The sequence below is a fragment of the Bombus huntii genome, chromosome 10 (genome assembly GCF_024542735.1).
Source record: "Bombus huntii isolate Logan2020A chromosome 10, iyBomHunt1.1, whole genome shotgun sequence".
Taxonomy (NCBI): domain Eukaryota; kingdom Metazoa; phylum Arthropoda; class Insecta; order Hymenoptera; family Apidae; genus Bombus; species Bombus huntii.
The window spans coordinates 3,925,760-3,948,331 of NC_066247.1; the positions used below are offsets into that span (position 1 = coordinate 3,925,760).

Here is a 22,572-nt window from a genome sequence, read left to right on the forward strand (position 1 = left end):
AATCGCTCTCTCTTCATGTTATTATACTTGTTGCGCTTTTCTTAAGCTACGAGAGGTTATGCTGCTTGTTAAAGCGTCTTCCACCTAACCTTCCTCAGAATTTAAATAATACAGCTGTAACTTGCCAATACAGTAGCTAACCTGTCAAAGTTCTACTGTCAAAACTTTGCTTTACGAATAAAAAATACGAATAAATTAGTCAAAATGGCAGAAAATTTGAACAATCCATATGATATTAATGGACAGCACTTTAATCCTGATATGTATTTCCAAAAATTATTAAAAGTAAGTACATTTCCTAATATTTATTATTTTCTATATTTGTTTAACAACACAAATTAATTTTACTTCTGATGCAGGAGTGTACATTAAAACAAATTATGGATCACGAAGCAGAAATCATAAAAAATACTCAAATTTTACATTCTGATATGCAAACTCTAGTATATGAAAATTATAATAAATTTATATCTGCTACAGATACTATCAGGAAGGTAAATCTGCCCGGATTTTGTATAAATATGATTATTAATTCAATTTTTAATATTTATTCAATATTCATTATTTAGATGAAAACAGATTTTAAGAAAATGGAAGATAGTATGAATTTACTGGCGAAAAACATGGACAGTATCACTTCTTTTTCAGAACAGATTTCATCAACATTACAGGGTACTAGACAACAGATTGCCAAATTATCTTCAGTTCATACACTGTTAAAAAAGTTGCAATTCCTCTTTAAATTGCCTGGCAATTTAAAAGATAAAATAAATGAAGAGAATTATGCACAGGTCTATGTCACATTGTATATCATTATATTATATACACTTCCCTTCATTTTACATATATCTAATTGCATCTACATAAAAATATATTTGTAACTTTCAGGCAGTACAAGATTATATTCATGCACAACGTGTATTGAATCAGTATGGTAATATGCCTTCCTTTCAAGGAATACAAAAAGATTGTGAGGATATTGTAGAGGAACTCAAGTCAAGGCTGAGAATGCAATTTCATAAAAGAGATGTATCAACTGTATCTTTAGCTGAAAATGTAGATCTTTTGCTACAGCTAAAAGAACCAGCTGATTCTTTGTGTGCCGAATTTTTAACACATGCAGATGGAAGATTAGTTGAACAACTAGATGCTCTAAAAGATATGTATGAAAATGATATCATAGAATTTGTAGATATGACTAGTTCAGGATTTCTAAGTGACTTATGTTTGATCATTGCATCGTACAATGACATGTTTATAAATCAGCCACCATCAGAAGATAATGAATTTACTGATGATTTTGATGCAAAAGCCATCACACGTTCGAATAACTTTATCATGAAAAATATGAAAAAATATTTTGATTTAATTAGTAAGAGAGTAGAAAGTGTAGCTGATACAGCTATTTTAGTAAAAGCATTAGATAAATTCCATAGAAGACTGCAAGCAATGAATATGTTGTGTAAAGATACAGACTTTGCAAGGTAATAAAACAATAGTCTTTATTATATTTATATAAAGTAAAATCCAGATTAAAACGTGTACTTTTTATTTACAGAACAGGTACCAATATCGTTATTAACGTGGGTAGAAAACAATGTCGCAATCATTTAGACAATTTAAAGTCTCATTTAAGTGAAACACTTGTTAAAGTGAGACAAATATTGACAACCAAAGCTTCTCAGGACGGAGATAATAGTTTAGCAGAACTTCAGGCATTACTGATAATACCTACTATAGAAAAAATTAAAGGAGTTTTGCAGGATTTATTGGTTTGTCTTTTATCCTTAGCATTTTTTAATTTATTTTGATTAACTAAAAATGATGTAATTTTAGGTATTTTTGCAACCGGATCTGTCCTTTAGTTTAAAAACGCAATTCCTGCAAAATTTCTGTGTGGATGAAGTTAGGGAAGGCCTAGTAGTTGGATTTTTACATCATTTAGTGATCACTGCAAGTGAATTTTTTACCGGCTCTGATATTCCAAAATTCCCACCCACTCTGTTACTTTTATTGAGCAAAATGTGCATCGAGTACAAAGAAAATAATGTCAAATATTTGGTAGAGTGAATAATTTTAAAGTAATTTTAAAAAACAAATCTATAAGAAATCGTTTTGACATTTTTCAACAATTTCAGCTTACTACTACTGATAATTTATTCAACATCGAACAGTACACATCATCTGGAAACGTTATTACAACTGAAGCAGAGATTTGCGACAAATTCCAAGAAGCAGCGCAAAATTTATTGAACCATTACGTTCGCATTCAAGGTTTAGCAGTATCGCAAATGTTAAGAAAATCCGTCGAAACGAGAGATTGGTTGCATACGATCGAGCCAAGAACCGTTAGAGCTGTAATGAAGAGGGTCGTAGAAGATGTGACGTTAATCGACACTCAAGTGGCTGCATTATACGACGATTCTGATGGTCAAGTCGACAGAAGTAGCGACAGCAGTAGAAAAACCCATAGGTACAATATAATCGTTTTCTAAACGATTAATGACGTTTCATTAAATAACTTGCTTTGTTTCTAGCGTGAGTGTGTCGAGACATCACTATAGATCAAGCTGGTCGTCGTACACACCCAATCATATGGATTCGTCATTGGTGACGAATATTCATAAGTTATTTTCGGAACGTATAGAAATATTTTCCTCGGTTCAATTCAATAAAGCCTCGATACTTACGGGGATTATCAAAATAAGTTTAAAGGTAAAATACTTTTAGCAGACACAGTACTGTAATAGAAACAGGTGCTGTCAGCCACTTACAATGATAAAATAGCACAGCCATTATCCACTTTGCATCACGAAGATACCTTATTCTCTCGCGTTGCGTATACTGTATACTACGCAACATATTTTGTACATTCGATACTATCAAGACTCAATATTCTATCCTAAACGAACGATAAGAATTATTCTTTATTTACAGACTTTCCTGGAATGCGTAAGATTACGAACGTTCAGTAAATATGGTCTGCAACAAATCCAAGTTGACACGCATTATCTACAACTGTATCTATGGAGATTTGTTTCAGATGAAAAGTAAGTCTAAGATATTATTATTTTGTACAAGAATAATCTTACACGAAATATTTTTTCAGTGTTGTCCATTTCCTATTAGACGAGATACTTGGAAGTGCTGTGCACAGATGTCTAGAACCAGTCTTAATGGAACCAAGCGTTGTAGATATTATTTGTGAAAGAGGATGAATAAATTATAGATAGAAGAGGAATGCTGATATTGTTATTTCGACTGGCATACTGTACAGTCTTTTCTAGCATTATGTATATCTTGTATTATTGTTTGTAAAAATGAGTAAATATTATGATACAAATGATTCATAATATCGTGTATATTCTTATATATTTTATCATTAACACTGTACATTCCACGAATAAATTTAACGACGAACCGCAAAAAATGACCTATCTCTTTTATCTAATTATCTCTCTATCCTTTTATTCGTTTCGTATGACCGCCCACGCAGATCGAATACTACAGGGTCTGATCGTGTCAAAGTACTACAATTCAAGTAGCGCGATGTACGACATACTTTTATGTCTTTCCTTCTCTATCGATTCAGCGATACGATCTCTCGTCTTCTTTCCTTTATGTCCCCCCACCTATCCGGCATAAAATAAACTCATTAAAGTCTTAATACTCTGTAAGAAGCAGGGTCAAATGATTCTAATAAGTCTTAATTCTCTGTTACATTCTACACTTTTGAACTTTAAATTTCATCGATCGTTTAATTTTTGTTATACAAATTTGCCACCAATCACACTCAGATACAAAGAATAAATAGGACAAAAGTTTATAGTATGTGGCTCTATCGTATACCAGCGAAATTTTAATTCTCTATTATATTTTTCACCTTTAAACTTTATAAGTACTATACCGTGGATGCACATAATATGTACAGATATATAAAATATTGGAAATATAATATTTAGTTGACGAAACAAATCCTTATTTAACTTCCCAGGTTAAAAATATGAATTTCCATAAACATCCGTAATCTACTGTAAATTTTATCAACCACTTTATCATTTTTATAATATACCAATTTAACATCGATTTAGAGTACTTGAAATTTGTTGTTATTGGAACGACATTTTTCCATCGACGACTGTCGTGTATGACGCATAAATGTGCAAAGAATAAATGGGACAAGAGCTTATAGTATATGGGGTTCTGCCGTACCCCCTTGGCAGTGGCTCGAGTTAATTCGAACTTCCTCTCGTTGGATGAGATTCATTCTCCGAGTATCCGGCGTAGGCCTACGCACAGCATTCTACCCAATTTAATAAACTCTTCTAAATTACTCGGCCGGGGCCATTCCCTCGTTCAATCATGAATTTCCATGGAAATTCAGGGAAAATTCACTAAATTTCACTCAGACGCTTGCCAAATCCAATCTCAAGTCGAAAGTCCGATATAATATTTCAAATTCAAAACTACTCTGTATGTTTGTTACTATTAAATCTTATGTTCCGAATGTTTACATTGTAATACATTTAATTTAGAATTCCGTTAATAAATTGAGAGATTCGAAAGTTCTATTTTGCTCTAGGTTGAATAAAATATATTTTCTCTTGCGAGAAGCAGTACGGTATCATTTTAGAGTCATATGTGGCACACGTGATTTCAGGAAACACCTGTGCACGTGTGTCTTCTGTACGCTACGAAGTGTATTTTCGATGGCACGCTCATTCCACCTTAAATCGTTATACAGGCATTGATGAGCAACGAAACTGTGTATAATTGTGCTTCTGTATTAAAGAAACTTAGGAAGAATAAACTAAAACGAAGTGCCATAAACCAAAAGTAAGTGTAACAATATTTACGGACGTTATTTATACGTTTTCAAAAGGAAAATATATAAACATATGTGATGACTTAAAACTGAATAAGGTGCCGTTTTTTCTCAAATTATCGAATAATAAAGTAACCAAACATACTAGTGATTTTTGAACTGATTTCATTATAGCAGAGATCTCTGATCGTAAATTTGAAGACGCACGAAGAATAGCCATTAAACCATGTTTTATTTAAATCTCACGGGACACGAGGCTAGTCTAATCGATGAACAATGGATCGGCATCGACGAAAAAAAAGACTACGTAACAGGGATTGTATACTAATAAAAGGTGCGTTACACGCTGCGTAAGTTGCTTTAAATCAGTAAAATGGACCCGCATGAGAAAATTGTGCGTGAATCTATCCAGGCAGAGACGACGATTATCACGAAATGACCAAACTATTCCCAAGTGCAAGCTGACGGTTGTACAGGAGCACATTCTGCGGCATAGGGGCACACCGCGTGCACACATTAATCAACAAGCTGTCCTTTTCCTCCATTAAACTCTATACGGCCATCGTCATTCTTCGTCAATTTGCACGACTGGACCTACTCACGGTCCTTCGATCAATTAGTAATTGCTCTACTAACGATACGATTTCCAAACCTTGATATTTGTATAGACATAGATAGTACCAACAATGAAAACAACCGAAAATGTTGGTTACCGATGATTCACACTATGACCAACTATTTGAACTGATAAATCTATTCGAAGTTGTCTTCATACATACTTTGCATAAGCGATAATATTTAAAGTAATGTTGTGAGAACGACGCATGTATATACAATTTACACAGCGTTGTCGCATATATGTATTTTAACCTTGCTGCATTTTTGAGCCAACGAATCGTATTTTTCTATTACTAGAATATTTCTTTAAAAAGGAGCTATATATAAAAATAATTGCTTCCAATGTGACCGCTTTAAAATACTCATATAAAAGAAAACCGCTACTGTCACGTATGATTTCCCGTTTCAATTGTATACTAATAGTTTTCTTAAAGCATTAAAAATTCCTTTCTCTAAAGTGAAATTGGAAAATCAAAATTAAAGGTATAGGCAAAGACCAAAATTAAGTGAGGTTAAAAAGTAAAAAGCTCGAGAATCGCAGCAGGGTTGAGTTAAAGAGTTTGAAATAAAAATATGATGATTCTTTCAGGTAAGAGTGGTTAAGGGCGAAGATATTTCGACTTGTGACCGTAACAACGGGCGGGAAAAGAACACACTCGTTGTCATGTTCGCAAATTAAGCTATCTTCCCGACAGGTGCCTCGAAACGCACGAAGTTGCATCTATATATGTATCGAGATGATCTATTATATGTATGATTCTCTTTATAAAAAGCAGACGAGTTCCCTCAATTTGGAGGTAAACTCGAAAGAAAATTTACACATAACGAGATAGGACAAATCGTCTGAGTAATGACCATGGAAAATTCGAACTTTAATCCCATTTAGACGTATATATTTGGGTCTGCATTTCGTCTAACGCAGTCAGCAGGCAATTGTCGAGGACACAAGAGCTAGAGAGAGGCTACCACGTTACCTTAATGTGCTGATCTGTCTGTTAAGTAGTAGTGCCGTAGATGATGATTTAGAAATTCACCTCGGCACGATTACTTTTCACACAGAAATGCCATAATTTCGATGGGTACATACATCGTATAATCGTGATTAAGTTCAATTTATTCGATATTTCAAAAATAATAGCAGTAAATTAATGTTGAATCCACTTACGAATTGTTTAAAAATGTTCTACCATCTTGAATATTTCGTTATGGTAGTCCTGGAAATTTCAAATATATTTCACTCTGCTTGTAATTCACGGTAAGTTTCTAAACGCGTCACAATCGTTAAATGAATTGTTATTACGATATTAAACGACTCATTCTATATATAAAGCCACTTATTCCACTTATAAAATTAAAATATATCCGGAAAACGAATAATCGTAGCGCGGGAAATCTCACCACCAAAAATATACTTACTAAACCGGAAGGGAGCCTCTCGACCAATCAACGTCTCGGACGCTTCATCACCCGTGCCCGCGATTCTCAACTGCCACCACGAAAGTCATACCAAAATTTATAAAGAAATGTATATTCGTTTTACTTTATAAATGAATAAAAAATTATAAATTAATCATATTGCAAATTAATTTTTGCGTTCTTTAATGCATTTCTTAAATCCTTAGATTACTTTTATTATATTATTAAACAGGCTTTCCATCGCGTCTCACGACTTACGTAGTTATTCAAAATATAATCATCAAAAAATAAAATCTTATTCCATAAAAGAATAAAAGTTTTTAACATTATTTAATATTACTTTATATCTTAAATAATTCCCTGCCCTCGCAGCGACTCTCGTTTTAAAAGTATATATATATATTCTTTTTATCAAATTTATCGTTGAACGTATCTTTTATTCTATATAAAGAGTCTCATTTTACGTTACCACATTTCCGTGGTAGATTTCAATTTCCGTTTACCGACAATTCCGTATCAAATGGTTCATATCTCGAACATATGTGTAATTCGATCAGTAAGTAAAGGTTGAAAAGCACTGTTACAGAGAGGTTGTGTCATCAGCCGCGCGATTCAAATCGTGCGCCAAGGCAAGGCAATAAGGATTTGGTGAGCCGGTGAATGGTTTGATAAAACAAGCGGTGGAAGGCAGGCACAGGGGAGAACGCACATTGCCCGTCGGTTGGCGGACCATTCAGTGACGCGATTCTTCACTGTCCGGCACTGATTTCAATTGGTAAATTGATTTGGAACGATGGCGAGAGAGAAAAAAAAAGAGAAAACGACGGGGTTAGACGGGGAGACACTTCGGATGAGGCCATAACATATAGAAGATGATAAAGAAAGAACCATACACCACCACCGTGACTAGGTGTATCGTCACACAGTGCAGAAAACCATGGCGGTAGCAGTGGCAGTGCCTCTCTTGCGAACCGTTAATAGGTACTGAACGCTGGTTGAATGCTTAATGCACCGTGCTTCTAGGATTAAATTGACCAATCATTTCCCGCGCGGCAAGGAGCGGCCAATTACAGCGCTCGTCCGACTATATTAAGCCAATCAAGAACAGTTTATCGCTCAGTCGTCAGTCTGCAGTTGTGATGCATGTGTCGTGCGCGTGTTTTTTCGCCTCTTCCCAAACAATTCTTAATTCGTGAAACAAACGAATCGCGTGAGAAAAAGATGAACGTTTGTCATGAATTACTAGTTCTCCATTCTTTAACAATCGTTCAGTGATTTAGATCGCGATACTTCCATTTATCCTTTTTGGCGCGGCGGATCTTTGCAAATGTTTGAAATCACCAAACCAAACGAAGTCGAAGTCTCATTGTCAGTTTGTTCAATCGAATTTGGAATTTTTCGTTATTTATAGTTATTCGACGAGCGTGCGGGAAGAAAACTGTGTACAAAACGCAAGAGAAGCACGTGACAAAGCTTGAAACGATATAAATTTTATTGTACACGTTCCATTTATGATAAAGCTTATTTATTTCTAGTGACGGTTCGTATTTCGATCCTTCGAGATCGTTTCTTGTGATTACCGTGTATTTATCTCCTCGTCGACTTTTCATTAATCGATTGAATTTGAGATAGTTCGATACCCTTCTCGGAATCCGTTCGAAACGGCAGTGTAGTGTTACCGAAAGATTTCGGCAATATGAGATTAGAAGATTCTAACGAACATCGGATCATTCCGAAGAATTGACCACGCCAGGTTGTTGCATTAATAAGTGCAAAAGAACGCATCAATGAACACTAGTGTCAAATAGAAGTTAAGAGGTCATGAGATTTCCTCCAATTGTTCAGTCAAGTTAAACACGATTTCTTTGAACATCGCGTAGTCAAGTAATACATACGTACATATACTTTTTATATGAAAATTAAAATGCGTTTTACCATTAAATAGAATTAGGAATCACTGGTTTGCAATATAATATATTATATTTTACAGCTTTACATGGAATATCATTGTATCTCGTAAAAGCTTTCGAGTAACACCGATCACGTGCTTCACGCCGTAGGGAATTGATTGTCCAGCGTAATGAGGATCCGATTGTTTTAGATATATATGTACATAAGAGAAACATTATTCTTATTTTCCTCACAAATACATTCACGATCTCACGCAAACAAGATTAACTCCTAACCGCTAAAACCACATCCGATAAGTATTCCTCTATTAATATATGGTTTTACGAGAAACGCTTTCTAATCTAATAAAAATTCATCTACATAGTTGACCGATCGGCTTATCTTCTTTCGATTGTCCAATGAAACCTGGAAATCCTAACAGATGCGCGATCCCCCTAGGTCTTTTCTCTCTCTCTCTCTCTCTCTCTCTCTCTCTCTCTCTCTCTCTCTCTCTCTCTCTCTTTCTCCCTTTCTCTCTCTCTTTATCCGCGAATTGGATAAACTTCTTCGGAACATATTTTTCGCGCTCGGCTTACAACATCCGAGAAACGAGATCACATGTGACCACACGCATAATAACGTCACAAAGTATCGTTTCAACCTGACACCCGGTGAAACCTCGAGAACAGAAGTCTCGAGAAGAAGTGAGGAGAAAAAGAAGACCGATGCGATATGCCCCGCGTAACAATCGCGGAAACGATAAAAGAGACGAAATGTTCTGCGAAAACAAGCGATTCTCTCGTATTGTCGAGCGTGTGTTAGAGGCACGACGACTTTGGTGTCTAACAGATTGGGAGGAAACGTAATTGGAGACATTTTGTTATTCTGAAAATGTAATGGCACGCAGCGTGCGTGGTTAGGCTTTATCGTCGCGACTTCTTGACCCCTCTCGAACGATAGTATAGAACACGAGAACCGGGAGCCTCGAAGAAAATTATCGAATGCCTAGAATCCAAATATCAAGACTTTAAAACACAAGAGGTTCCTTTATAGGGCTTTAATAAAATATTTCTTCGCTTCTTTCACATTGTCATAGTTTCTTTATCTCGTTTAAAAATGACGTAACTTCTATGCATCGAAAGTTGTAGCAGCACAAGCTACGGAAAAATCGTAAAGTATCTCGATCTTAATTCGAAACGCGCCGCTCTTAAAATAGAACATTTTTGGTCGCAGGGCTGAGACAGAAATCACGCTTTCCGAGACTCCGCGAATTTTTATAAAGAACCGTCGCAGACTTTGCCACTTGAAGAGCATTTCCCCTGTTCATTTCTTAGAATTTCTTCTCTGTTCATCCACCCACAATTTGTGCATCGTAGCCTAATAAGTTGACGAGTTATTTCACGAATACCCAGAGGGAGCCGACATTAACAGAAATTAGCGTTAATTGGTGATATTCTCCTTTCCTCTTCGCTCCTCCCGTTTTTCTGTTATCCCCTCCATCCCAGTCGATCTCGCGATCTCTTTCCCTTTTCTATGAATCTCACACTATTTCTGCATAGTTTTGTTTATGTTTTATAGGTTTTTGTTCGTCTGCCTTTTCTCTTGTTCTAACCATCTTCTTTTCTTGTAGCATACTTTCTCATTTGGCGCGTCTCAGCCGACGAATATCGAAAAAACAATCCACTGAAACTACGCATGTTGCGTGTGCAACATGCGTTCGCGTCCAGCTGAATCCGCAACGGCCGCAACATCGAAATAATCCTCTTTGGCTTGTGGCCACTTTACATTTTTAACTGTCTGGAACAAACGTCCTGCATGTTCTTTTCGTTCTGCTTTTTCAAGTACTGAACTACTCGAAGAAAGACCGATCATTGTTCGAATCGTTTTTCTAAGCTTCGATAGTATATGAATATCTGCTCGAAGTTCTACAGAAGTTCCATGGAAAAAATCGTTCACCAACCTCGAATCATACCATGGAGGCGAACGATGAATACGGTGTTTGATGAAACGAGAAGCGTTAAGCAGGGTCGCGGGGCAGAGAAATCAAAGATTCGATTGTAGACTCCCTCTCTCTATCGTGCGTACACACATTTCCGTGCGCGATATTACTTCCAATCCTCAAGTTCTTTGCTTCGTTTTGTTCCCGATTTCATTCTCGATTTTTTACATAGAAACGGAATTTTATTATACCGTGCGTATTTTTTTTTTTTTTTTTTTTTTTGCAATTTCCAAGGTCTACAATGATCTACCTTTCTATTTTGCAAAATAGATTCACGGTAACCGATCTATTTTTTTATTTTGTAGCATAAGTTATATCTTATACATTTTGAAAAAGATATATTTTACATAAGAATGTCCAGAGTGATCAGTCTATCTTTCTATTTTGCAGTATAATTTATATGAAAAGATTAGTAAAATCTAATTTACTCTACGGTGTTTCAATCGTAACAAGGACACGTCATAATTGAAACTGTCAATAGTGCGCTTGTGCAGTTCTAGGATATTCTTAGAAGCGTTTTTGGTAATAAAATAAAGATAGAGTAGAATAAATTGTATATGGAAAGCATAAAAATTTTCGAGATAGAAACAACAGATCTTAATGCAGAATCGACGTTACGACGAGGAAACTCGAAATTTTTTCGGAGACGAACAGAAGAAGAAAGAACAAAGAGGCTGAGATAGTGGGCGACTTTAATGACTACTCGAGGTCGCTTCAATGAGTACCACTGTGTGTCATCGCATCATTATAGTATATACGATATATAGTGTACGGTACCACGTCCGGACTAATAATTATAACGTATATCTTATTACTATCATTCGTGTAACTATACATTATATACTTTGAGATTTTTTCTTCCCCTTTTTTAAATTAAATTTCTTGGAATAAATGTAACATTAAGTAGATATAATAATAAAATAGATATTTATATCTGAAGCAGGAAAAAACTTAATAACTAGATTGAATAAGTAGATATAGAAAATGTTGCAAACAAGGATGTATTTGTTTGTAAGATGTATTTCATAAATAGGCTAATTCAATTGACTTAAGATTTCTATCCGTTTCGTAAAATGATTGCAGTGTGCACGTAGTGAATGTGTCATGCAATATCTATGAGCCGTATTCTTCTGCCGATTATCTAATCTTGCGTTAAATTATAAGGAAACGTGGGCACGTTATATTAAGACCTGCCTCGGCCTGCTTAATTGTCTGTTAATCGACGAATTCAATTTTCTTTTAATCGCCTAATTATACATTTAAATTAAGGTTTCCTTTAAAACAATTTGAAATTAAATAAATGAAATGATTAATTTTATATGATAATTTATAGGGACCATCATTGCTTCATCAAGAGGATCGTCTAACTATCGTAACAATGGAAGGACTACGATACATCGGAAGTTAATCCTGTCTTGTTCATAAGTACTAGTGCCGCAGGAGTGACTAGGTTGGGTTAGAAATTACCATATCTCCTGCTGCTCAAGTGCTTATCAATGGGTCCGGACTCACATCTATCTTTCGAATCATGCATTGAATGACTTATTCAAAGTGAAATTTCGCTGGCGACGTCTAAATGTATATAAAGCAGTTATTTGTGTATACAAGTATAATAATAATAATAATAACAACGCAGTTTCTATTTTATATTTGTAATAATTTTATGTAAATATATATTTAAAAATTCTAAAATACTACATAAAAATGTATTCAACAAATTTTATAAAATTTCGTTATTGAAAACGAAAAAAAAAATAATAATTCACTTGGAGGAGCTGGGATTTGAACCCAGGACTTTCAGCATGCGAAGCAGACACTCTACCACTGAGTTACACCCCCGGTTATGCACTAAACATTTTATATAAGCTAAATGTTATGATGTTATTATTTAAATGAGAAAAATTCTATTGCTTCTAATATTCTGTGTTTCTGTAATTCTTGATATTTTACCCTCTTATTATAAAGATTTGAAATGTGGAATACTATTTAATAAAAAGTTATTCACTTTTATACTCATTCTGTATTAAAAATATAGCAAATAAAACGCATTGTTTATTAGTTTTGATTATGTAATCAAGATAAAGTTAAATAAACGTTACATTTATGTATGTATGTATTTATTTAACTAAGCATCAATAAATAAATATTTTATTAATATTTGTATCACTTATTGAAACCTTTATTTATAATTTATCAATGAAATCAGTTTATAGTTCAGCTAAAGTCATAACAGAGGAAGAATGGAAATAAATTCGATCTCATACACCCCTTAATTTTCGATCCGTATGAACCATATACTGTTATACACAACCTTACGATTATTGTACGCCGTACGTCGTGTATTGTTTGAAGTAGTGAGTAGAAATCATAGATCAAACTTAAAACGATAGTATATATAGGAATATTTAGTATGTCTTACACAGAAAAAGAGAGATCTATGAGACTGGATGCGAACATTGAAAACTTGTGCGTTAGTCTGGCGCTTTAGTCGCTTCACCAATTGTGGATTTAGATACTAGAGATAAGTGCGGTTCTGCCAGGTTCTACTGATGTCGCAACAATTCAATCTAACCTCCGAAAAAAACTAGCAGCGTCCTACTCGAAGTAACTGTCAGTACACGGTACGTCATCGTAAAGCGATTTCATTAAGGTTATTTCGTGTATTCCTTACTTCTATTAATTCGCCAACCGATAAGGTTTGTTTTCTGGCTCTTAATATTTTGTAACTGATCGCTTTCAACTTGTTTATCTATTTCCCACTTTCAGCGAATCCACATCTATGACACATGGCTAGTAGATCATTGCTAGATGGTCAATCATAAAAATTTGAACACGTCGAAACTAAGATTAAGAGTAGTGTCTCAATCGAAGAATTGGAACGGTATTCGCCACGGCTTTCACAGACATGGTTGGATTGGCGGGCGGGGGAGGTCATCTGTATCCCTCGCCCCCAATGCAACCTAATCCAGAATGTAAGTTCTAACAATATAAATACCTTAGATTTTCATATTTCTTCGATATAGCGAATATTCATCTTTATTATTTAATATAAATGTTTTTATATAGTGAGAGAAATGACTGGAATTGCTCCTAGTGCACCGACAAGTGCGGATGCTTGTTTAAGTATTGTACATTCTCTCATGTGTCATCGTCAAGGAGGTGAAAGTGAAGGATTTAGTAAGAGAGCTATTGAATCATTGGTTAAAAAGCTTAAGGTATGTGTTACTCCCTAACTCCTAAATTTATCATACATCCCAAAGAATTTGGTTAGTATTTATGATATAATTCCTATTTTTAGGAGAAACGAGATGAATTAGATAGCTTAATAACTGCTATTACTACAAATGGAGCTCATCCCAGTAAATGTGTTACGATACAAAGAACTCTAGATGGTAGGCTACAAGTTGCTGGTCGTAAGGGTTTCCCACATGTTATTTATGCTCGAATCTGGAGATGGCCGGATTTACACAAGAATGAATTGAAACACGTCAAGTACTGCCAATTTGCTTTTGACTTAAAATGTGATTCTGTATGTGTAAATCCATATCACTATGAGAGAGTTGTATCTCCTGGCATAGGTATGTCATGAAATATATTTTTTACTTGTTTTCATAGACAGATCACGTGCTTCGATCAATATTCTTTTCATTGCGTTGTTTCTTTGCAAAGCTTCTGTGAATTCATTTGTAGCACCATAAGTGTAAATGATTTATTGTTGTGGCCTTGGTGTATGATGGAATGGGTTGGTTTCCCCGCACAGACCCGTTCTTTACAGACCTATCTGGACTAACTCTGCAATCAGGAGTAGGCATAGGACCAGGTGGTAGATTAGTCAAAGATGAATATTCAGTTGGTGGTGGAGGAAGTGCAGCTGCTGGAGCAGTAGGATCCGCAATGGATGTTGATGGAGAAATGAACCAAACTATTCAACATCATCCACCTGCTCAACCCACTTCGTCTAATAGCACTCAACCATCTCAACAGACTTTTATACCAGGTCTAGCACCGCCTAATCCAAGTAAGTAAAAATACTTTGTTTATTTTTTGAGAAATATAATTGTTCCATATAAAAATGTTATCTTTTAATAATTATGTACTAAAAATGTATGTGTTTGTAGTATTTATTAGTGTGGAGAGGATTAGTATAACGGATGTTTGGTCGAGAGATTTATTAAAACTTACTGCGTGTTGTTGAAACCGTCGAATATATTTAAAATGATGAATAAGTTAACAGGCTATATTCGCTAAGTCGCTGGTACAGTTTATAAATTACGAAATAAGATTGTTAATTAATAATTGATAGATGCTTACTGGATACGCGTCGATAACTCGGTAGATAACTCTTGATAACTTTGTCGATACTGACTCCCACGCGATCAGGTCTGTTTATTTATTTTGGTCGGAGGAGAGTGGGAAAATTCAAACTCGTCTTTCTTCGACGATTACATGTAACGGCGGCATTGTTTTGCCCGGTGTTTATTTGTCGTTATGTTTCAAGGCTGTATCAGTATCTCGAAGTAAAACAACAACATGAGTCGCCCTCGATTCCCGTCGTCCTTTGATTCATGTACCGTTATATTAGTAAAATAATCAGATTTTTAAGTATATTAAAATATTTTTATAATTTAGTTTATAAATGTGTTTTCAAATATTGAGTGTGTTGATTTATTTAAAAAAAGCATGATCAAAACCTGTATAAGGCAATTGATATAAATGCACTAAAATATATGAATAAGGAGCTTTATTATTGCAGTATTATATTGTTAGGAGGTTTTATTTTATTTCCCTGCAAGTCTTTTATTAATATTGCTTTATTCAGAATTACTTTGCGTTGCTAGTTTGATTTCATTTTAGCTTTATTCTTTCTTTTTCCTTTTATTGTTTGGCACAGCTAGTGGTGAGGGTATGTTTGGCAGTAATGGGGGAGGGAATAATGGTGGTAATCCACACAATAAATTGGATGACAATAATTGCCCCAGACAAACCTGGATTCCTACACCTCATCATCCTACAACACGTAACATTCATCATCGTACGTATATAATAGAATGCTTTCTTATATTCTACAATATTTTCTGTCTACTTGCCAGTTAATTTTTGTTGCTTTGTGCTAATTTTATAAAAATTCGTAGTAATCTTACATAGTAATTAATTTCAGAAATTCTGGCCAAAGTTTGAATTAATTGATATTTTATGTTATGTTGCCTGTATTGTGTACGAGTTACATTTAATTTTGCAGCAGTAGTACATCCAATGAGTCACACCGTAGGTAGCCAACAGCAGTCATTGAGTACATCTAGTGGAGGCAGTGGGGCACAGATACTGAGCCCTTCACAAGGACAATCCACTGAAACATTTTATGGAACAAATACACCTCCTCAAGATCTTAATCAACCACCTACTGTTGATGCATTAGCAGCATCTTTAGGTATGCAATCTCGATCAGTCATCCTTTAATGTTTGTTAAATATAATTTGCTTTTTTAACAGGTGAAGGTCAAAATTCTCCTGTATCACCTGTACACCTTCATCATCCAAGTGGATTTCCAGTAGGTACAGCTGCTTATAATTCAGGAGCACCACAGTGGACTGGACCTAATACTCTTACATATACTCAAAGTATGCAGCCTCCAGATCATAGACATCTTCATCCTACCTCCTATTGTGAGTTAATGATAAACATTATGTTACAGTATTCTAACAATATCATAACTGACATTTTTATTAGGGGGTGGCCATGGAGGTGAAGTAGGTGGAAACATTGGTGGTTTATTATCTACACAGCCAGCACCAGAATATTGGTGTTCAGTTGGTTACTTTGAATTAGATACTCAAGTAGGCGAAACGTTTAAAGTAAGCAGCAGTTGCCCTACCGTAACAGTCGATGGTTATGTCGATCCAAGCGGCGGTAATAGATTTTGCTTAGGAGCTTTGAGTAATGTACACAGAACAGAACAAAGCGAAAAAGCTCGTCTTCATATAGGTATAATAAATTACTACTTCCTTAATTTTTAGTCTTCATAATTAATAACTGCATTGTCATAAACTTTTCAGGAAAAGGAGTTGTGTTAGATTTAAGGGGCGAAGGAGACGTTTGGTTAAGATGCCTAAGTGAACATAGTGTTTTTGTACAGTCTTATTATTTAGACAGGGAAGCAGGTCGTGCACCCGGTGACGCTGTGCATAAAATTTATCCCTCTGCATATATTAAAGTCTTTGATTTACGGCAATGTCATAAGCAAATGAGAGGACAAGCCGCTACTGCACAAGCCGCAGCTGCGGCACAAGCGGCAGCTGTAGCGGGACACTTAACGCACGGTGCACCAATTACGAAAAGTTAGTATACTAAAATAATATTAATGATGTTTTATATATTCATATATTTAATTCTTTTAGTTAATATAATAAACTCTATAACATAATACAGGTCTTAGTGCAGCAGCAGGAATAGGTGTAGATGATCTTCGACGACTTTGCATTTTGCGTTTAAGTTTTGTAAAGGGTTGGGGTCCTGATTATCCACGACAAAGTATAAAAGAAACTCCATGCTGGATAGAGGTATACACAAATTTTAAATTTGGTTGATCCACATTAATCGTAAATTATTCTAAGAATTAAAAAGGAATAAAGTTGTGTATCTGATATAGGTGCACTTACATCGAGCCCTTCAATTGCTGGATGAAGTCTTGCATACTATGCCAATAGATGGTCCACGGGGAATTGAATAATTTTATTTAATTTTGGATAATACATTTATTTCAAAAAAGACATCACATTACTACAAACTCTGTATCAGGTGTGCAAAATATATAAAATGCATACACATACAATATTGTGGCGTCGTTAAAGGTTTTGAAAAAAGTCAACAAGATATAATATTGGTTCAAATGAAATAGTGTGAATTGTAAATCCAAATGAAAACATTACTCGAGATTTTTATTGACATTTTTTATATATTTTACACACATGATTTACCGCGTAGAATAAAATGTGTGCCACGGCCTTGCATTACCGTCAACGTACAAAAGTTTTGCAAAGGAGATATTATTTTTCATTGTGAAAAATTATTTTTTGAGAAAAAAGGAGTGCATCTACATGAAGTGTGGGTAGAATGAAAGACTTCTATTTTAATAGGTAGTCGTTATCTGATTTAAGGGGATAAATACATTTTCTACGGCATGGTCTGGTGAGCTCAGCAAAATGCGTGGGTAAAACGTGATACTTTTGGAAACATTAATAGTCATAATCTCGTTTTTTGAGATTAGCTTTGTAAGATAGCATAAGCATATTAAGTACATCTTAATTAAAGAATGATGGTAAATTTTAAATTCACTGTTAACGTCAAATATAACAACAGTAAAAAAAATGGATTACATGCATACATGTATATGAACAGTAGGAAGGTTTTCTAAGAATGCAGTACGTTTCAAAGTACTGTCGGATAACAGCTTTAGTATATAGAAATACTGCGATAAATATTATATAAGCCATTATATAAATCTATGTCAATCTAGTGTCAAAGAAGCTGTAGGATGTAATCAGAAAGAAATTTAATGAAAGGAGTTTGCATAGTGAAATGTTAATGGGAGCAATTAAATATTGAAAAAATTGCATTAGAAAAGCATATTTTTATTATATCAGTATCGGTTGTACTGACAGTAGTTTGATACTATGTTGTTAGAGCAACCTTCTATATTGTTATCTATTTTATACTTTACAGCCAAAAAGTATCACTACGTATATACCTGCAGTGTTTGATTTGTAATGATGTTTCGTGTCTGCCCTTTTTTATTATTATTTTTTCTGTAAGGACATGAATTAATCTGATAGTTAGTATTATTATAATTATTAGTATAGTTGTTGGTGGTGAAACAAGATGAAAATATTTAAAATGTGGTACGATATAATTCTTCTAATCAACCACCAATGTTACTACTATTACCATCTAGTACTTGTTGAATAATTATACTTACTGTTTATCAACCATTTTATTATTCTATATTCGTACAAAATATTCTTATATATATGCTATATTTGATAATATTATCGTACAGAGAAAACGTTGACCAAATTTTATACCTATCCGTATATGTATATACATATTATATGTATGTGTGTATATATATACATATGTACATATATAATATATATATATACATATGTCCATATATAATATGTATATATATACACACACATATAAGCGCATATGTACGCATATCGACATTTTATCTTCTTTTCACTTATTTTAGGTAATGAGAAAAGTTTACTGTTTATTTTTATCAATTGGTGCACATTATACTATTCTGAATTTTTGCTTCTTTTTTGTAATTGAGTAGAGATTATTTAGCTGTTTGTGTTCACATTATCCTCATATTTTCTATGTCATACTTAATCAAGATCATTCTCATTGATAAAAAACGAGTAGAATTTTGTACATATAGGCACATGTATGTGCATCATGTTGCAAGTAAAGAATGGGTTATTCTTGATTAAGTAAGTATTGAGTTATTGTGAGATGTTTTATTCTTATTATGTGAAGTTACATGTTACCTTTTATAATGAAAACAAGGTTGAAAAGAGATAGTCTTTAACATCATTAAAAAACACATCTTAAAGAAATAAAAAAAAGGAGATTAAAAAATGAAAATGTTGTATAGTAGGAGTAACAAAAGGATGTGCATTTGTTAATGACGATCGAAGTGAAGAATAATATTATTAACTAAATTTTTACAAAGGCTATATTTTAGCGATAAAATGCACGAAACATAAATTATATCGTTCTTTTTTCTCTAAATCAAAGGTATGAAGCTCAAATAAAACGGAAAAATCATGTTTAAACATACTTAACGCCAAGTTCGCTTTAGAAACACATGTGCCATCATTTTCATATATTACCATACGCAGAATAACAAACAGGATTAAAAGTTTTTATAAATCCTATATTTTTACCAAACTCGTAAAATACGAATGCAACACATCTTTAAATTGTGGTGCTTCAGTACGTCCTATAACCATAGATTTTACAAGACCCAGAATAAAAATTTGTACATCTAAATTAAGCTAAATTAAATCTATATAAGAACGTAAAAAGTGGATTGTAAAAATTGATGCGTTTGAAACTAATTATAGTATTCTGAAATAGAATATGAGATAAGAAAAGAATTGATGTACAGGATACAATCTAAAACTTACAAACTTTATTATGGGAAATATTCTACAAACGTGTTCATATGATGTTTTAACAATGCCTCTGAACAATAGTTTCTTACATATATTGAAAATGGTATCAAAGTGCAATAGCCCAGTCTCATGTCAAAGATACCATAATTAGTAGTTGTAAAAGTAAATAAAATGCCTATGTAATTTATGTTTGCGATTGAAAAATGATAATGGTAATTTAATAACAGATACTATAATTATTATTGCTTTTTCTTTCACTTTTATCAGGGTAGTATATACAGTATATCTTGCTATTTAAGAATCTTAACAATTTGCTTCATATTGCAATCAATGTCGAAGCCTATACTTATATCGTTTTCTTTATATCTACCTTTGCCATTCAATGTCTTATAAATAACGTTTTAGTCAAGTGAGGAGATTTGTTACGTTTGTTTGATTGTTATTGATCATTTCCTGTGGTTATTTATTAATATTGATTTTACTTCCATTTTAATAGAAGGCTTCATTATTAATTACAGATTTTGAAAGTCAAAGACTTGTTCTCTTAAACTTTAGAAGCATATACATAAGCACGTACAATAAATATAGAATTATACGTTTATAATTGCTACTCATGATTTAAAAAAATTGTAAAATAATAGATTTATACACTTTTTTTTACTAGGTTTTACAGTTGAATTTAGACGCGAATCGTTTTCATAATATACATATTATTCTTATATTTTCGATAATTCTTGGAATTTGGTTGCAAAGCGGCGATTAAACTGTCATTGTTTGTTTTTCAAACAAATTGTGTATATTTAAACCAAAGATATTTCGACGACACGATTACATCATGATATGTTACGAATATATATATATATACGAAATGTAAAAGTAATTATTCTTAACAAGTACGTCGCAATACATAATGCAAGTAGAAACGCATATAAACATTTTAAACCGTATGTTAAAACACAGTCTCATTCAGGTATAGAATTTCCTGGTGTTGGAGTTACGATATTTCAGTGAATATTAAAAATCTAAGCATCATGTGAAAAATTGTATAATGATTTTTAGCCATAAAACATTTTTGTGTAAAACTGTATGACGATAATACATTATTAGATTGTTAAAAAAATTTGTGCACATATGTGCTAAGTATAAGTTGCAACAGTATGGATAAACAGGAAATAAGCGATAGTTAATGCAATGCCTGTATACCATATTGTAAAGCACATATGCTTACAGACCTTGAATGGATGTGTTTACAAGCTTTTTGTTATTGTATATTATAAATACATTACATTATACATGATCATTTTCAATAAACATATTCTGTGAATTAGACAAAAATGTACTGAATTGAATATAGGAGAAAAGTAAATATACAAATGTAGCTACCAAACACTTCTGTTTATTAACGGAAATTATTTATTGCAATACATGTAGTTGACAATATAACACTTATTTTAACTTAATGAACTCGATACAGTAGATGATTCATTTTCTTTAGGTTTGTCTTTATAAAAGTTACCATTGCGATCAATTGCAATATTATGGTCTATAATATTTTCTAGTGCATTGAGGATAGCTTCATCAATATTTTTAGATGTAATAAATGTTTGAGCTTCTTCTTTTGCTTTTTTGATTTCTTCATCTATTTTCATTTGTAATTTCAAATCTCTTTCATACTTTGCTTGTAGTCTCTTGGCAATTTCTTCTTGGCGAGCTTTCCTTTCTCGAGCTAATCTTTCCTCTCGTATCATAGCCACTTCTTTATTCCATTTATCATTTATAGAACAACATATTTCAAAATCTTGCTGCATATTTTTTTGTACAACACTCGTATCCAAAGATACTTGTACTTCCTTATGTTTCTCAACAAAGAAAGACCTAAGACAAAAGTATATTTCCTTATTTTATATATTGTAGTTGTTATATTATTATAAATAATACTACATATTACATATTATTTATAATAACCCATCAACTATAATATATAAAATAAGGAAATTTTACATACATTATAGATTTCATTAATGTTTTGTAATTATTATGCAAACGTTTCAGTTCATTATATTCCTCTATAGGTATAACTGGTCTATTTGGTATTCTAAACAACTTTGATTTTGCTGTTGGTAACCAAATTGGTTTTCTCTTCCACCTTACACATTGAATATGGGGTCCATTGGATATTATATGATCGTAAGCATTTAAATTTCTTACTGTCAGTGTATTGATGCTAAGTGCCACTGAGGGTCGTATCATTATGTTAAATTAATTTTCTATTATAATGTAATTTCTTCTAAAAGAAACATATGATTGTAATATGTTATAAAACATATACTTAAACTTTAGAACTTATAATACTTAGTATTTATTATAGTATTTATAATTGTCTTTCATTTTACTGTAACTAATAATGTATACCTTTATGTTTATGGCATTAAAAAAATTTATGTTTTTTTAAAACATTCGTATCTACATAACATTATAATCGAACTAGGTTAGAAACATGTTATTGCGAGAAAATTTATCTTCAACCTCTTTATTATCTAGATGTCGTTTCTGTACCAAACGACATCCAACCCATGAAGCATCACGTATATGTATTAATTTCAATTTAATTAAAAAAGAAAGAATTATATTGTGTGCATGTGCGC

At 33.3% G+C, this 22,572-nt stretch overlaps 3 protein-coding genes, 1 long non-coding RNA gene and 1 other non-coding gene across 21 annotated transcripts in view; 2 read left to right on the plus strand and 3 right to left on the minus strand.

Moving 5' to 3' along the window:
- Positions 1-6,751, minus strand: part of LOC126870014 (uncharacterized) — a 302,893-nt gene extending 296,142 nt beyond the window's left edge. For 7 of the 8 annotated variants that reach the window (XR_007691080.1, XR_007691073.1, XR_007691076.1 and 4 more), the window contains exon 1: positions 6,609-6,751. This is a non-coding gene — a long non-coding RNA (uncharacterized LOC126870014). The remainder of the gene's footprint in view (positions 1-6,608) is intronic. The other variant, XR_007691074.1, reaches the window with a different exon arrangement.
- LOC126869968 (vacuolar protein sorting-associated protein 51 homolog) lies at positions 1-12,380 on the plus strand. 4 transcript variants are annotated; one of them, XM_050627225.1, is made up of 13 exons: positions 1-285; positions 360-494; positions 570-791; positions 889-1,484; positions 1,559-1,772; positions 1,837-2,061; positions 2,139-2,473; positions 2,538-2,715; positions 2,938-3,050; positions 3,110-4,836; positions 5,000-5,159; positions 5,238-8,743; positions 8,850-12,380. In XM_050627225.1, exons 1-10 carry the CDS (start codon positions 205-207, stop codon positions 3,216-3,218), a joined length of 2,208 nt encoding a protein of 735 aa, XP_050483182.1. In that variant the 5' UTR covers positions 1-204; the 3' UTR covers positions 3,219-4,836; positions 5,000-5,159; positions 5,238-8,743; positions 8,850-12,380. The 4 variants fall into 4 exon arrangements, with proteins under 4 accessions (XP_050483182.1, XP_050483180.1, XP_050483181.1 ...); XM_050627223.1 differs by having other exon boundaries at positions 5,238-6,698; positions 6,774-12,380; XM_050627224.1 differs by having other exon boundaries at positions 5,238-6,698; positions 6,827-12,380.
- Positions 12,381-12,515: 135 nt separating this feature from the next.
- Positions 12,516-12,587, minus strand: Trnaa-cgc (transfer RNA alanine (anticodon CGC)). The gene has a single exon. It is a non-coding gene; the product is annotated as a tRNA-Ala (tRNA).
- Positions 12,588-13,082: 495 nt separating this feature from the next.
- LOC126869971 (mothers against decapentaplegic homolog 4) lies at positions 13,083-17,577 on the plus strand. Of its 6 annotated transcripts, none has more exons than XM_050627230.1 (12): positions 13,083-13,444; positions 13,515-13,720; positions 13,815-13,963; positions 14,047-14,326; positions 14,509-14,766; positions 15,640-15,780; positions 15,991-16,176; positions 16,238-16,411; positions 16,476-16,730; positions 16,802-17,083; positions 17,175-17,305; positions 17,395-17,577. In XM_050627230.1, exons 2-12 carry the CDS (start codon positions 13,654-13,656, stop codon positions 17,473-17,475), a joined length of 2,004 nt encoding a protein of 667 aa, XP_050483187.1. In that variant the 5' UTR covers positions 13,083-13,444; positions 13,515-13,653; the 3' UTR covers positions 17,476-17,577. The 6 variants fall into 6 exon arrangements, with proteins under 6 accessions (XP_050483187.1, XP_050483189.1, XP_050483190.1 ...); XM_050627232.1 differs by having other exon boundaries at positions 16,018-16,176; XM_050627229.1 differs by having other exon boundaries at positions 13,087-13,444; positions 15,988-16,176.
- Positions 17,578-21,303: 3,726 nt separating this feature from the next.
- LOC126869999 (probable 28S ribosomal protein S26, mitochondrial) lies at positions 21,304-22,504 on the minus strand. Of its 2 annotated transcripts, none has more exons than XM_050627296.1 (3): positions 22,340-22,504; positions 21,933-22,214; positions 21,304-21,802 (listed from the first exon to the last, which is right to left on the minus strand). In XM_050627296.1, exons 2-3 carry the CDS (start codon positions 22,175-22,177, stop codon positions 21,379-21,381), a joined length of 669 nt encoding a protein of 222 aa, XP_050483253.1. In that variant the 5' UTR covers positions 22,178-22,214; positions 22,340-22,504; the 3' UTR covers positions 21,304-21,378. The 2 variants fall into 2 exon arrangements, with proteins under 2 accessions (XP_050483253.1, XP_050483254.1); XM_050627297.1 differs by having other exon boundaries at positions 21,933-22,211; positions 22,340-22,494.
- Between the last annotated feature and the right edge of the window lie 68 nt (positions 22,505-22,572).